The following is a 17446-nucleotide window of genomic DNA, read 5'->3' as shown; positions in this document are numbered from 1 at the left end:
CAATTTACCGTGCCCACCATACGTGTTTGTATTATAGATGTGTTTTTATGACAAATGATAGATAGCTTTCTAATATTAGTAAGTGCATACAAAGGTGTAGTCTAAAAAGCGTGTTTGATTCACAGATGAACTCTAGAAGATAAATCAATGTTCCCGAAAAGGATTGTCATTTTGTTACCATGTCATGTCATATTAGATTTCCTTCATCGGGGTCGACTGAACACGGAAACATAAAATATATTATAGTTATATCCACATTTGCATGCATACATACGCGTAGGCGCATGAAAATGTGCACCCATATCTGTTATTTATATATTAGTTATAGCTAAGAACGAAAAATATATTTAGCACAACCATAAGCGTTGGTCCAATGTTTTATGGAATGGTTGAGAATTGATGCCCCAAATTATTTTATGTAATGGGAGTCACATATCTTACTCTGTTCAAGCAATATCCATAAAGCCCAAACCGGAACTATTCGGGCCAAAGAAATTGGTTTGAAGAATTATTACAAAAATTATCGACAGCCAGGTGCATGTGTAGCAAATTTGCGAGTCGTTAGACTTGAAGTGAGATTTCAGGTATATACATTTGAGACTAGTTTGATTGAATAATGACTATATGAATTATTTGGTTGCACGAATAAAGAATAAAGCATCGTTGAAAATATTTAATTTGAGTATTTTTTTTATCGTATATAATCCCTTCAATGTCAATGCAATATCATAAGATAACAGTTTTTTCGTTTCGATTTTGTGTATTTTTCTTCTAGTGTAATCTGATTAATCAAACAATGAATCTGGAGAAAGTCGAGTTTTGTTTACAAATGGCGTCAAGTCGGATAATTAGACCGAAATTTGACAAAGTGTTTCGATTCAATGGTGAAAATCCTCTTACGAAATTTGACATTTTTCTACGATCGGTAGCGTTTGTCTGTAAATTATATGACAGAATGTATCAAGTTACACTATACACTCAAGGACAATTTTTCTCAAAAGGATAAAAACTTTTAGTTTTATTTTCTAAAATCTCCAAAACGAAAAGAATATTTTGATAGTCAAATTTTGTTTACATTATAATGTTGAAACAGTTGGCAGTGATTCATATAATGCAGTTATTGTGTCGTTAAAGTTCTCATGAAGGGGGGACTATCTAAAGGCGGCGTAAGACAAGGAGCGTTATTATCACCAGGTTATTTCCTCTTTTGTAAAAATATATTGAACAATATATATTTTTGTTTTGACAATTGTTCGTATAATGGATATTATATATAATGGGGAGTAAGACAAAGAGTTATATTATGATACAACCTTTTTGAAATAAATCAAATAAATTTTCTCTCCATTCTTAAACTGACGCTCGTAAACTTTTTTTTAACTTTGGCTAAATCGTACTTTATGAAGTAAAGATAAAGTCGGACGTATTTAGTTGGTATGTACAGCTTCTTCTATAGCCGAACTTAAAGTATTGGTTTTGTGCCAAAAGTATGATAGATCGTTGTTGGAATTAATACTTTTTGCCCCTTTTGTGGTCGTATGAGAAATGTTATATTTCCGTTTATAATTACTATGTGGATTCGAAAATTGTTTTAAAAGATATGTCCGATATGAATATCAGCGTTCCTTGGGCTATTTAGCCGCCAACTTGACATTCGATTTCGAGCCAAAGACATTGCTGTCGCATTGCGTGTTTCCCCAGCCAATCGTGTTGCGATATCACCAATCTTAATATGAATTGTCAAGTTGTGTTCGACTATCACTATAAATAAAAGCTTTTGCGTTTCTATAGTTCTTATAGTTAGCACAATCCTAGAATTCATGTCGAACTACGGTAATTTTCATTCTCAATTGGAAAGCATCTGTGGCTAGCTGATATATTTGGACAGTTATGTTGACAGTAGATGGATGCGGATACTCATTATTTCCCAGAAAAAATTGAAATGACATACTAGCATGGTTATAAAAAGTTGTAACACGGATGGAATATGACTAGTTTTATCGCAGCTTTGGTGTATTTTGATATCCACTACACATGCCTTTTAAATCAATACGTATCCATCCATCCAATTTAGTATCATCTAAACATTCCAATAAATTAGAGCGATCTGAATAATTACGTCATGGTGGAGGCCTTTTAAACAGTGAAATTGATCTAAATACTTTTCAAATTCGTGTATGAACTACTTTTCAAAATCTGTATATAAAAGAAAGAACAGGAGTTTCAAATAGTTAGAATTGAGTTAAAACAATTTCTACGCAAAATATTATACTTTTTATAGTAATTACTACAGAACGCGCTTTTATTTAAAAAATACATTTTATGGCAAGTCTAGCTCACAGTTTAAATCTGGTATACAGTCCTACACACAAACAGGCAGGGTTGAGTTTAGGGTGATATGGTCAGTGAGTTTGATTATTAATAATAACATGATAATTAGTTCACTGTCATCATTTAAATTGAAAAGTAAACATTCCATACAGGGAGGAAACAGAACTTGATACTTTTACTGTCATGAAAAGAAATACCCTAATTTAAGAGTTTGGTCAAGTTCAACATTTTAAGGGAAGAGAGTTTGAAACTGTAGCCAGAATTAGAAATTCGGCTCTGTAGAAGGAACACTATTTTATTAAATATATAGTTCTTGAATTGATTCATTATTCATTGGTTAGCTATTTGTTACTCAATCTGAATATGTTTTATGGTTTCATATAGTTAGTGAATCGTAATTCAATCTGAATATGTTTTCATATAGTTAGTGAATCGTTATTCAATCTGAATATGTTTTATGATTTCATATAGTTAGTGAATCGTTATTCAATCTGAATATGTTTTATGGTTTCATATAGTTAGTGAATCGTTATTCAATCTGAATATGTTTTATGGTTTCATATAAGAATATGTTTTATGGTTTCATATAGTGAGTGAATCGTTATTCAATCTGAATATGTTTTATGGTTTCATATAGTTAGTGAATCGTTATTCAATCTGAATATGTTTTATGGTTTCATATAGTTAGTGAATCGTAATTCAATCTGAATATGTTTTTTGGTTTCATATAGTTAGTGAATCGTTATTCAATCTGAATATGTTTTATGGTTTCATATAGTTAGTGAATCGTTATTCAATCTGAATATGTTTTATGGTTTCATATAGTTAGTGAATCGTAATTCAATCTGAATATGTTTTTTGGTTTCATATAGTTAGTGAATCGTTATTCAATCTGAATATGTTTTGTGGTTTCATATAGTTAGTGAATCGTTATTCAATCTGAATATGTTTTGTGGTTTCATATAGTTAGAGAATCGTTATTCTATCTGAATATGTTTTTTGGTTTCATATAGTTAGTGAATCGTTATTCAATCTGAATATGTTTTGTGGTTTCATATAGTTAGTGAATCGTTATTCAATCTGAATATGTTTTGTGGTTTCATATAGTTAGTGAATCGTTATTCAATCTGAATATGTTTTATGGTTTCATATAGTGAGTGAATCGTTATTCAATCTGAATATGTTTTATGGTTTCATATAGTTAGTGAATCGTTATTCAATCTGAATATGTTTTATGGTTTCATATAGTTAGTGAATCGTAATTCAATCTGAATATGTTTTTTGGTTTCATATAGTTAGTGAATCGTTATTCAATCTGAATATGTTTTATGGTTTCATATAGTTAGTGAATCGTTATTCAATCTGAATATGTTTTATGGTTTCATATAGTTAGTGAATCGTTATTCAATCTGAATATGTTTTGTGCTTTAAAATAGTTAGTGAATTGTTATTCAATCTGAATATGTTTTGTGGTTTCATATAGTTAGTGAATCGTAATTCAATCTGAATATGTTTTGTGGTTTAAAATAGTTAGTGAATCGTTATTCAATCTGAATGTGTTTTGTGGTTTCATATAGTTCGTGAATCGTTATTCAATCTGAATATGTTTTGTGGTTTCATATAGTTAGTGAATCGTTATTCAATCTGAATATGTTTTGTGATTTCATATAGATTCTTAATTGATAGGTTAACAAAGTTGAAAGAAATCTTCATGGATCAATTTAAAAGCTGGTTGGAAAAGATTTTCGTTGTTACTAAAATCTTGAGTATTTTTAGTTTTAACAATGCTATGACCTGCGTCTGTAAAAGTAATAAAATGTAATATGATTCTTGGTGTTTAAAACTGTGGACTAGCAGCATGTGGTGGTCATAGACTTGTACATGATTAGTTGTTAATGACACTATTACAGATCAAACGTTTCTCGTGGTGAGCAATTTCTCCTGTTTGTGTGTAGGACTGTATAATTTAAAAGTACTCTACAAATGAAATGGGGTATCAGGTATCAAGTTTAACAACCCCAATATTACAAATAGAATATTGTAAGAAAACCAACTCTCACCTCGTTTGTAAACGTTAGAATCGTGCAGCTGTCAATTGATGGGAAGGACGCCAAAAGTAAGGAAAAGGTTTGATTGGTCGCCGCCATATACCTGTCAAAGCCTTATATACTTACTTTAACTTGTTAAATCGCACGTCACGCATTTGTCTGTTGTACTCGAGATACAAGAACACACTGATTGCTATATAGATATAATGTTGATGTCACTACTAACAAACTTTTCTATTTTAACTGTCATTCACAGCAACTGTCATCAACTAACCATCTGAATATTTGGATATAGGAAATTGTGAAAATCTTCAAAACAAAACTCAAGTGTGTAGTAATTTTATTGTGATATATATTTGCCATAATATTTGTTTCAATTTCAGTCAGTGACATATTCTGCATAATTAAATCTTTACGGATAATATTTAACTTTTTTGTGGATACCTGTGAGTTATTTTAAGTCACTCTCTATTTTCAAGAATGAAGTTGTTTATTCCTGTTCTATGTTTAGTTGGAGTGGCACAAGTGTTTAGTTTACAGACGTGTCAGCAAGATGTAAATTGTAAATTACCTGATTGTTTGTGTTCTAGTTTTTCCCACCGAGGAAACTCAAAGAACTATCCACAAATCGTCTATTTTGGTTTCGACGATGCACTCACTCAAACCATGGCCAACCACTATCGTTTTCTGTTTTCTCCAGATAGGAAAAATCCGAACAATTGTCCCATAAGAATGTCTTTATATATACAACACAATTATACAGACTACAACATTGTACATGAAATGTATAAGAAAGGAATGGAAATTGGTGTACACAGTGTAACACACCAGAATATCGATACAAGAGCTAAATTACTTAACGAGGGAAAACAACAACGTGAAAATCTGCACAAACTTGGAAAGGTGCCACTGGAACATATCCTTGGATGGCGAAGTCCTAACCTGAAAACTGCTGGAGATGCCCAACCAGATGTGTTGAAACAACTAGGATACCTCTATGACATATCTTTAACTTTCACTAGGAGAAGTTATGGGGATAAAAAACCTTTGCCCTTCACGCTGGATTATGGTAATCCATTACCATGTATGGTTAAACCGTGTCCCGGCAGATCATCAGTTCATAAAGGCTTTTGGGAAATTCCAATCAATTCTTTGATCGATTATAAAAGTCAGTATCCATGCCCCTATGTTGACGGATGTTACAACGGTCCAAAATCAACCAGTGATTCGTTCGATTATCTGTATAAGAATTTCATGGACTACTATAAAGAAGGTCGAGAACCATTCGGATTCCACATGCATGCCGCTTGGTTTGAGGTAAATCATAACAGGGAGGCAATGGATAAATTCATCAAACATATAGTTTCATTGCCCGACGTGTATATCGTTACAGTAAAACAGATGTTAGATTGGATTCGAAATCCCGTTCCATTGTCAGAACTTCATAGGTTGACCTCTTGGGACTGTTCATCATTTACACATAACCAAATATTACCACCTCTTAAAGTCGAATTTCCAACAAATGAACTGATTAAACCACCTAACAGTTTAGCAGCAAAGGCTGCACCAGCTACAAAACAACCACTTCAGCAAATGACACAGCGACCTACACTAACAACCACTACCACTTCCTCCATCTACCCAGTTAAAACAACACTTTCACCACCACGATCAACATCTGGAGTTTGGCAAAAGCATACAGAAAAAACAGACAGATCTCCATATGGTCCATCTCTAACAGGATCGCAGATGGCACCAAGAAATCACGACCGTGAGTATCCAATAGGACAAAACACATTTTCCCCTAAACCAATCTACTTTACAACATCTTCTCTACGAAGACGGTACATGACCACGATCCCTGCTCAACGAGAATGGTCTACTGCACCTCGACAGCGAAGAATTTCATCAACAACACAAACTCCTCGAAGGCAAACATCCCCTCGAACAACGACATCAAGACCTAAGAGAACATATCGAGTAACCACATCTCGACCTCACAGAACCTATCAAACAAGCACGGTTCCACCAAAGACTCACTACAGAACCGACAGTCCTTCGCTGAAAAGAAATTACCCACGACGAAACTTAGTCAGGTCAACAACCATTGCTCCTATCACTGACCGTGTTCAACGTATGACAGAGTCACCTAGAAACACAAATGACGCGGAAAGCAAATTTGTACCCATCTTTAACAGAGGTAGTGACTCGAGGCTTTGGTACAATTTGCATCAAAGCAGTTCAATTAGATGTATACAAGGCAAAAATTGTTATCTACCAAACTGCTTCTGTCGTACCACTTCGAATCCACAAGGACTGTCATACAATGACACCCCACAGTTAGTTTACTTTGCTTTTGATGGACCAGTTGATGGCCGTGTTTACGCAGATTATTCAAAAATGTTTGATAAATCTAAGAGGAATCCCGATGGCTGTCCTATTAGTGCTACTCTATTTGTTGCAAAAGAGGGCAACTCCGTGACTTACTTACAAAATCTCGCTTCTCAGGGATTTGATATTGGACTAAGAGGTGGAAATAGTGGTGTATATCGAGACTGGCAAACTATGAGAAGTGACTTGGACGACGAGGTGCGAATGCTGAAGCAACAGATACAAAATGTATCACTTTACGGTTGGAGAAGTCCTGGTGCTCGACCACTTGGTGATAGTCAGTTCCAACTGATCTCATCTAGAAATATCAAATACGACAGCACATTGATCATCAGATCCGATAACAAAAATGGTGCCATACCATTCCCGTATACATTGGATTTCGGTTGGAAAGAAGCTTGCTATACGACGACTGGGTGTCCGAGAGATAAATACCCTGGGCTATGGGAAGTGCCCCTTTATACTGTGCAAGATTATACATTAGCATATCGATGTACGTATGCTGATGGTTGTATGCACAATCCAACTACGGAAGAGGAGACATTCCAGTTTCTTTTAAAGAATTTTAAGCGTCATTACTTCAATAATAAGGCACCCTTTGGAGTAAATCTACGACATTTATGGTTTTCTCATTATCTGTATGTCCCTAATAAAACAGGGTTACAGAGGTTTATACAATATCTAGTGGGTTTAGAAGATGTGTACATAGTCAACATTAACCAATTGGTAGATTGGATGAGGAACCCTACAGGATTGGGTCAGCTACGCACCTACCAACCGTGGATTTGTCCCTCAGCATATTATTGGTGATCTATTGTTTGTGTATAAAAGGAAATGCCAATTTTAATTCAGTAGCTTAGTTTTCATTTGTTTCAGTCTTTGGTACAAAAAAATAAACCTGTTAGAGTTACATACTATTATTTCCTCAATGCTTTATCGTTCATTTCATTTTAATGTTAAACCTGAGCCAATCACATTGACGTGGATTCAAGAGATTCTTGTACTTTATTCATGTGACAGTTGCATTTAATGGATAACGTTATTGCACTTCATCGTCATTAATTCCGTATCGAATTTGGAAAATACACGATAATAATTGTACTTAAGAACTAACATAAAAATAAAGTATAATATTATTACTATATATTTCCGCATAATTCTGTACATATGATAAACTCATCTGACAACAGCTTTTGTCTTCAGGAATAGAATATATTATTGTTGAACTCATTCGATAAGCAAAGGCATAGACATAAGGCTAACTTCATATCTTGTTCTCTGTAGTTGATTTTGAATGGAATTTCACAATATCGTTGATTGAAAATCCGGATGGATTATAGCTGCATTGTCACTTGTAAACAATTGTTTTGCCTATAGGCATGAAATTGATAAATTGACAATATTTGTATTTTCGACGATAGTGTTAAATCCACTTAACATAAAGAGATGAAGTTAATTTACATCTTATTTTGATTCAATACATTCCTTTTGTTAATTTATTTGATATGTTTGTCATTTTGAGAAAAAAGTGTTTATTATAGCGTTAGACAGTTTGTGTCTATATTTGAAACTTTTCTTCGGATAAATATATTTGTTTACTTTTACTCTCTGTTGATTCTTTAGGTTTTTGACTGACCAGCCATGTAGTCAAAATGTATTATGCTAATATTTAATCCATCATCCCAATTATACAGCAACCCGCCCAGGTAAAATGTCTTGCAATATAAGGTAACGTTAAATTTGGAAATCAAATTGCGCTGATATATGTCAAGGGATCCCGATTGTGTGGAAAGTACAGTGGCATTGTGGTTCTTGAGGTTCTTTGCAACTAAAACAAAGCCTTTTTGACGTCACTATCGCAATAACTGCTAATAATATCTAAATATATCTACCAAAGTGACGTCATTAAACGCCTTCGCCTTGGTTTAGTAGAATCGCAATTGTTTACCATCAGCGAATGCCAAAATCCTGCATTAAGTGTGGGCTTACTGGCATTCCGCTAAGCTTATTAACTTTAAATGTTTGGTTTGTACGAATTTCTTTTTAAAATTCCGAAACCCACCTCATTATAATGACAGAGGAAAAGTTGAGATCAGACAATTCAAGTTTTAACCACGAAAACAAATTGATATTATTTACCAAACGTGTGACGAAATAAGTTTAGCGTCTAGTCAATAAGTAGTTCAGAGAAGACTTTTTTCAATTAAACCAAATAAGTTAGAAAAAGAGAAAATTTGAAACAATTAATTTGAAATTTGATTACAAAAACATAAATATGTCATAGAAGCATGTTTTATCAGAGGTTAAACTAATTATATTGTTGATACTGAATAATGAGATTAGTATTTTAGTCTCTCTACTTCAAATACTTTCAATAACTAACTTATTACAGTTTTTTTAAAATATTTTTATCAGATCCGATTTTATCTCATACACTTATTTCGGTAAGACGTGTCACTTGTTAGAAAGGAAATTTCGTTTCGTTGGCAATAATGATTAACCCTTTCATGCATATATTCAATGGGCAAACATCACATGAATAAAGATACAATAGTTGGCGGATTTGTATGGATTAACACTATTTAGTTTATATATAGAAACAGCTTTACGGAACAACAATCACTGGTTAAAGTTTTATGCTAAATGCCATTCAAAGACTTTATTTAGTTTATCTCTATCTATTTATTTCTAACCTAGTTTTGAGATTTTGCCCGAAAAACTTGCTGCCCCCTCTGATTATGAAAACTGAAATAAAACTTGGACTGTAATTCTGCTTATTAGAAAAAAGTCCTTCTTAGAATGTCAATTCTGGCAACTCTTTACCTTTCAGCTTCCTCAGTATAATTAAGTTTGAAAATAAAGCCATTACTATACCAAGGCATATTGTTCTCAGTACATATTTTCCTGACAGGATTACGGAATGGATTGATAAGGGTTGGTTCAGCAGTTATTGATACACTTGATAAAGCTCTTCTAGAACATTCACAACTATACTGACAATAATCAGTAAAATAACTGGGTATATTTTCATTCTGAAATACATCATTCATAGAAACATAATCATTAAACAGCTTCACCAAATATATTTTCGGACTGAATATATAAAGCTTTGTTAACAATGTATAATATATGATATAAATAATTAATCAATTTCCATGTGGATATTTGTCTTGTCATAAAATATTAAATTTGAGAATTAAAATACAGATTCTCTTCAACTTAAACAAATGGAAATAAAGTATTCAATATATGATATGTTATTAAACTTACTTTCAATTTAATGATAGTATCTCCCCAATTTAAATAAGCACTAATTCCAGCATTAAACCCTGAAAGTAGTAAACGCACACACAAGTTTAAGGGTATATACGACTTTACAAGAGACAAATAATAAAATGTTTTCGACAAAATTTAGCCAGATGTGGTTCTCTAAATTGTAGTCATGATGTAGTAATTAGTAATTAAATTTCAATATAATTACTAACCAACAGCTAAATGTGGTTTATCACCATTATAATCATGATATAGTTGTCAGTGATTAGATTATATACCTTACCAACAGCTTGATTTGGTTTATCACCATTATAATCATGATATAGTTGTTAATATGTAGGTTTAATATAATAACTTACCAACAGCTAAATGTGGTTTATCAACATTATAGTCATGATATAGTTGTTAGTGATATAATAACTTACTAACAGCTAAATGTGGTGTATCAACATTATAGTCATGATATAGTTGTTAATAAGTAGATTTAATATAATAACTTACCAATAGCTAGGTGTGGTGTATCTCCATTATAATCATGATATAGTTGTTAATAAGTAGGTTTAATATAATAACTTACTAACAGCTAAATGTGGTTTATCAACATTATAGTCATGATATAGTTGTTAATAAGTAGGTTTAATATAATAACTTACCAACAGCTAAATGTGGTTTATCACCATTATAATCATGATATAGTTGTTAGTGATTAGATTTTATATAATAACTTACCAACAGCTAAATGTGGTTCATCACCATAATAACCATGATATAGTTGTTAATAAGTAGGTTTAATATAATAACTTACTAACAGCTAAATGTGGTTTATCAACATTATAGTCATGATATAGTTGTTAATAAGTAGGTTTAATATAATAACTTACCAATAGCTAAATGTGGTTTATCAACATTATAGTCATGATATAGTTGTTAATAAGTAGGTTTAATATAATAACTTACCAATAGCTAAATGTGGTTTATCACCATTATAATCATGATATAGTTGTTTATGTATAGTAATACTTATATTACCATAATTTTTATTAGTATTATTAACAGTATCATGAAGTTCCACTCCAAACATATGTATTTCAAATTCAATATTGGGCAATAAATAACCGAATTCCTAAAGATAAAAAATATTTTTGAAAATAAATTAAACTATGACAAACCAATTAAAACATATTCATAGTCTTTTCCAATATACACAAAAACTAAATATAGTTTGTAGTTTAAAAAATAGTTTGAAATTACCAATGTTTTTTTGCAGTTCATAATAAAGTTTGAAGATCGCAATATAGTTTGAAGTTTACAAACTAGCTTGAAGTTTATAAAACAAAATTGTTTGAAGTTTGCTACAACCTAGTTTATGATTTACAATGTAGTGTAAAGTTTACTATATAGTACGGAGCCCCTAAGGCGCAATTTTCCATTCTTTTATAACGAAATAACTAATTTGTTTAAACTAAATAATATCATATATTTCCTTTAAACAAAAAAAGTTTTCTTTAAACAAATTAATTATTTTATTTAATCGAATATCTTATTTTGTTTAATTAAATTAATTATTTCGTTTAAACGAAACGAATTACATTTTTTATTTCCTTTAATCGAAAAACTTATTTCGACTAAACAAAATACTTGATAGTATAGAAATAATTATTTCGTTTAAAAGAAATTAAAAATGTATTTACACGAAATAATATCAAATTTTTTCGTTTAAACGAATTAATTATTTCATGTAAACGAAATAATTATTTCATTTAATCGAACAACTTATTACGTATAAACGAATTAATTATTTCGTTTGAACAAAATACATGAGGGTATTTCGTTTAAACGAATTAGTTATTTCGTAATAGCAAAATAACTAATTCGTTAAAATGAAATATTCTATAAAAGTACGGAAAATTGTATCTAAGGGGCTCCGTAATATTGTGTGAGATCGAAGATAGAATGACTACAAGATCACAGGTTATTAAATAATACCCACCTGAAATACCATCAACATTTCAACCTCTTTTTCAACTCCTAATATATGAATGATCATCTTCTCATCTGACTCTATTTGCCTCCATTGATCATTATCTAGAAAAAAGGATCATGTAATCTTTATCAAATTAACAAATTAACAAAAACAATAAAAAGAAAGGTGGGTAAGCATTTGGTCAAGATGGTCTAAATCCAGCTAGCGGTAATAGTTATAGTTGTATATTTTATACAGTATTAATTATGTATTATGAAAGAAGACTTTTCTGAGTAGATATATATCTAAGCGAATTATCTGCCAATTTTATTCTCCAATACTTACATTGTTGAGCAAAGTAGAATATCACTACATGATATAAAGTAATAGGTATATGTAACAAGATGGCTATAGGTGAATCTAGTTTAAAACCACGCCAATCATAGTATGTCTGCCAATCTCTCAATGGTTCTTTAATACTTGGTATAGATTTATCAGGTTTACACGACAAAATGGCTGTCTCTGATGGTAGTATATAAGGATTATCATCTGATGATAGCTGACCTATAAAATACAATGAAGACCAGTTTGAAACTCTGATAGCTTTTGTGACAAAAGTCAGTCATTATAAAACCTTAAACATAAATAAAATCAATGATGTTGGGTAAATAAGTAATCGAATTGAAAAAAATCCTTATTAATCAAAACAAAGTTCTTGTATGCAACTTTTATACACTTATGATATATATGTACGTATTATATGAAAGTCCCAGGGATATACCACATTTGTTCAAGGATTAACAGGAAAACTAGTTCAAATTGATCTCCTGATGAAAATGAAATGAAATGAAATTGAGTCTTTCATTCTATTTTCTGCACCTAACTGGGCTAATGAAAGCACACAAAGGTCATGCAGTGTGCAATGAGCAAAATTTGCCAGTTGCATAAGCATACTCCTTTTCCATTTCTAACTGTCTGCCCCTCAGACCTGCATCATGGAGGATGGGAAAACGTGTTGAAAAATCTGCAAGTAATATCTCGACCTATGCAGGGATGGGGAAATATACTTACCAAATATACAAGGTCCAGTATCAGACAAAGAAAGAGGACATTCTCTTCTCCATAAACCTTGATTATAAACACCTCTATCTTCTAGAAACTTTTTATATCTATATTGATGAAACTCTTTATCTGTTGTTTCTATTACAAGATAAAATAAACTAGCGTTTACCATCGGTTAAAAATACTGTTCATGACATTAAATAATTTCCTATTATTTCATAAGTACCTAAATCTGAGCGCTCTTTAAGTTTAGCTGAAACTAGCTTCATAATATGGCCAATAATGCCAATAATAAGTAAATCTAACAATATCACCGTCATAAATACCATCAAAGGAGATGTTTTTTTTGACACATTGACTTCATATTTGTTTTTAAGACAGGTATGTTGGAATGGTGTCCCCCAAAAGTCAAAGTCAAAAGTGTCCCCCATACACATTCAAGGGCAAAAGCATCTTTTAGGCTGTATAATAAACAAGGTATCTACTGCTATGTGACTTCAATAAACAATACCTTTAGTGAATGTAAAAGGAAATGTTGCAAGTTCATCTGTTTTGGCTATGTAGGATTTGATCAATTTACACCATTTTTTATGTCCATGTTCTTTAAGCTCATCTGTCCTCTTCCAATCACGAGTTTGACATTCTTTAGAACAGTACACTGATCCTGTACAAGCAGCACTGAAAATAAAACACTTCAGCAAGACCAAAACCAATATTGATAGAAACGATAAGAAGGAAATGACCGTAAATGTATCTAAGTTGAACATAAGTCAAATGATAGTGTGTCACTAGAATTCTTTATCACTCTTGATGCCATCATGAGTGAGTTTCATTAAAACTATGAATTAAATTTAATTTTTCTTACCATTCTTTAAACAGACTAGGAGAACCCCTTCTTCTACATGAAGAACATTCTCTCACATATTCCAATTCTGGATCAGGCAAAACTCTATCTGCAGAATCCGGATTAATGTACCTGATTTTTAACTTGGATATATCAAGAATATTTGACCTATAATAGAACAGTAGAATTCATGCATTCAATAATGAAATGTATGGGATATTGCCCCTTCTGTCTGCTGACTCTACATTGTACTTCTGATGGATAGAATGATAACTAAGTCTAAAGTGGCTTAAAAATAACCTCAAAAACAGTTCATCAAATTATTATCAAATTCAAAGATCTCATCAACATACAAGCCAAATTTGACATGATTGACTTAGTCAAGGGCAATATCTCTGAAACTGTTCATTAATATACGTGCATACCAAGTTTCATCAGGATCGGATAAAAACTGTAGCCTCTATCGTGCTTACAAGCAAAATTTTATGTGTCTCTACTAAGTCAAGGGCAATAACTCTGAAAGTGTTAATCTGATTATAACCAATTTCCAACTTGACCAAGATCTAAATACATACATGCATACCAAGTATCATCAAGACTGTATAGAAAGTCTCTATTGAGCCTACAAGAAATGTGAAAGGATACCTAGATACCTGTATTCAAAACAAATATGAAGTGGGCGTATAAAAACAAATACCCACAGTTTTTGATTGACATCTTAGCCAGTGCTTAGGAAAGTTGGCCTTGTGTTGGCTCTCAACCTGTATCATCTAACTTTGGTTTACTGTTGCACTTTATTTTGCCTCCTGAATGCAATTTGTACAGGAATATAAGTTTTATCTGTAAGTAATATTCACACTCAATTTAGCACAAAAAATAATGCTTAGAATCAGATGATAAAATACCTTGCTACTTCAGGGTCTTTAAATGTGACCAATCTTGGTCTCCGTGATTTTCCTGACAATGGATACAGACATCCTAAACATACTAAAGAATAACATTGCTTTATAAATGTTTTGACTGTTAGTTCCTCCATATGATAGGCCAAATACTGTTTTTCTTTATCTAATAATATTAAACATCTTTGTTCTTTACCATCTAGCTTTTCTGAAAAGTTATATAATGTTTACAGTATAGATTTTACCATAAATAATTTTACAAAACAATAAGTATTCTTACATTTATATTAATACATGGGGTAATCCAAGTTTTATGAATATGTAATATTTTCATAAATATTTTCATTTTCACAATTTTTTACCACAATCATTTCATAATACTGCTTGAAGGTACACTTTCAAATTCTGTACATACATACTCATACAAAGCCAAGCCATGATGAATGTTTATATACATAGCAAGTTGTAGCTATGGTGATCTAATTGATCGGTACATTTTTCTATGGACATACCTGTGGGTTGTTCTACAATCAACCATACTGTATCTTCTTTTGGTAATTTACAAATTTCTTCTTCACGATTTTCACAATTCTTCATATTATATTCCATTTCTTTAGAAAACTCAGCAAAGGCTTCTGGGTTGTCTCTGGCATAATCGTCAATAAATTTAGCCATTTCAGCTGGGTCTTTTAACATTTGTTTACGAGGATCCATAATGCAAGTTTAATCCTAAGAAAATTTCAAAATCCAAGTTTTTCATCTATCATCTATTATTTTCTGTCTTAGAATTCAGTAAGATCTACTCTGACTGTAAGCAACATGCATGCAGGTTATCGCAAAAGCATGCAGGGTAATTTCGGAAAATTTCAACAAGTTCAATAATTTTTTGTGAATGTATGCAACAGGGAGAAAAGTGACGCTACTTGCAACATGTACGGTAACATAACCTGGCTGGATTAATCATCAACCTTCATCATATTATGTGCTACCTACATATTGCCATCATGTTGCATTCATAGCTTCCCTGCCCATGGTCCATGTCATATAATTTGATCACAGGAATTGCAGAGAACTATCAAATCTGTTCTAAATTTCTTAACTTACTCTTTGTGTGTCTGTGTGCTTGTTACATACTTCAATTCTATAAACCTTTTAGTTGCACTTGGAAGTTATGACGACTATTATTCCACAGGACAATATTTGCAAATACTACAAGTAGCATGCAGGTAAAGGCAACTCCTAACTCAAAAATATCTCATCACACAACTCAAATGTAACTCGTAATGTAAGTTCAGCATGCAACTCACTGTCAACTCACACATAACTCATATTCTGATTTAGGAGATCAAAAGTTCAGTTTCTGGAACATAGCCATGATAGCCGTGATTGTTTTATAGGGGCATGTACTATATCTGAGGGGCCATGGTATATAATATTTAATTATGTAAGTAATGGAATTGGTTGGATGTCAGAATTGTTTCAGGGGGACAATGATCAACCCCTGTATATAAAACCCCTTTCTAGGCTAAGCTTTTCTATTATATTTCATTTTATGTTAAGCAATTATCATATTTGCATTTTAATGTTGCCAGTTCTGCTACAGGTCAATTCTCTATTCAGTATATTATTCTATCAATAGTATATCTAATGCCAGAATTATGTTTGTAATGTACCTGATATTGTTTGCATATAAATATTTTGTATCATCATTCATTGTGAAATATTCTTCTTTCAATATTTCAGGGTTTTTGTTATATACTTATAAAACTTTAAAACTAAATTTGATGTGTTTCTATTTGCTGACCACCCATTTCATTAGCATCCAATTATTGTCTGGGGTTCAATTGACCGAAAATGTAATTTTCAGTATTTTGCCTATAAAACATAGTGATGCAGTTGAATAAATACAATCCCTACCATATCAATATTGCCACTATTAAAAATATTCAACTATGTACAAAACAAAATTCAGCCAAAAATGTTCAGTGGTGTCAACATTATAGCAAAAATGAGCTAGTTTTGAAAATTGAATAAAAAATGGCTCTCCAGATGAGCACACTAAAAATGCTATAACTTTTTAATTTGCAACCGATTTTGAATTTTTTGTTTCAGATTGTTCAATGGGAATGGTGTTCAATTCTGATGACACCTTCACTTTTCCCAAGAAATTGAATTTTAAAAAAGGATTTACATTGCTACACTCTGAACTATTTAAGAGTTTACATTCCAGTGGCAACTTACGTGTAGGTAAGTTTATCTTGAAGGTAAGTAGACTGGAAATATTAAATAATTAGGCCCATATTGTGAGTTACGGCTTCGTCCCTGCCTAATGTCAATTGCATATTGTGTTGTTTACTTTACTTTGTTCCAGTTTCAGCGAGTAGAAATGATTATCAAGTCTCTAATTGGTAAATCACCTAGATGCTGGTTGTCAACGCACACATCCTGTAGATGGTTAACGAGGAATTTTATTTATCTCTAAGTTTCAAATGTGACAGAGTTAATTAAAATACATTTAACATGTAGGTTACGGTTTTGGTGGCAGATCACAATATTCGGTACGTTCTATACGACAGACTGGATGATGAGGGATAAGAGCATTCGGCAACCTTCGTTTATTTCCCAGAACCTTGAC

General features: G+C 32.0%; 2 protein-coding genes across 2 annotated transcripts; one reads left to right on the top strand and one right to left on the bottom strand.

Moving 5' to 3' along the window:
• Nucleotides 1-4546: 4546 nt before the first annotated feature.
• On the top strand, nt 4547-5849 carry LOTGIDRAFT_181237 (hypothetical protein; the record flags this gene model as incomplete). Its single annotated transcript, XM_009045701.1, has 1 exon — nt 4547-5849. A coding segment is annotated over exon 1 (990 nt), but the record flags the coding sequence as incomplete, so codon positions are not given.
• A 3542-nt stretch (nt 5850-9391) lies between these two features.
• On the bottom strand, nt 9392-17168 carry LOTGIDRAFT_228004 (hypothetical protein). The gene is made up of 11 exons (XM_009045700.1): nt 17053-17168; nt 15324-15540; nt 14818-15019; nt 13934-14080; nt 13580-13746; nt 13078-13206; nt 12352-12570; nt 12034-12128; nt 11001-11166; nt 10041-10099; nt 9392-9802 (listed from the first exon to the last, which is right to left on the bottom strand). The coding sequence occupies exons 2-11, from the start codon at nt 15523-15525 to the stop codon at nt 9590-9592; spliced, it is 1599 nt and encodes a 532-aa protein (XP_009043948.1). The 5' UTR covers nt 15526-15540; nt 17053-17168; the 3' UTR covers nt 9392-9589.
• Between the last annotated feature and the right edge of the window lie 278 nt (nt 17169-17446).

This window comes from Lottia gigantea (assembly GCF_000327385.1).
Source record: "Lottia gigantea unplaced genomic scaffold LOTGIsca_1, whole genome shotgun sequence".
NCBI classification, from domain to species: Eukaryota; Metazoa; Mollusca; class Gastropoda; family Lottiidae; genus Lottia; species Lottia gigantea.
The sequence above is the reverse complement of the archived record's forward strand: the minus strand, read 5'-3'. Positions and strand labels throughout refer to the sequence as shown.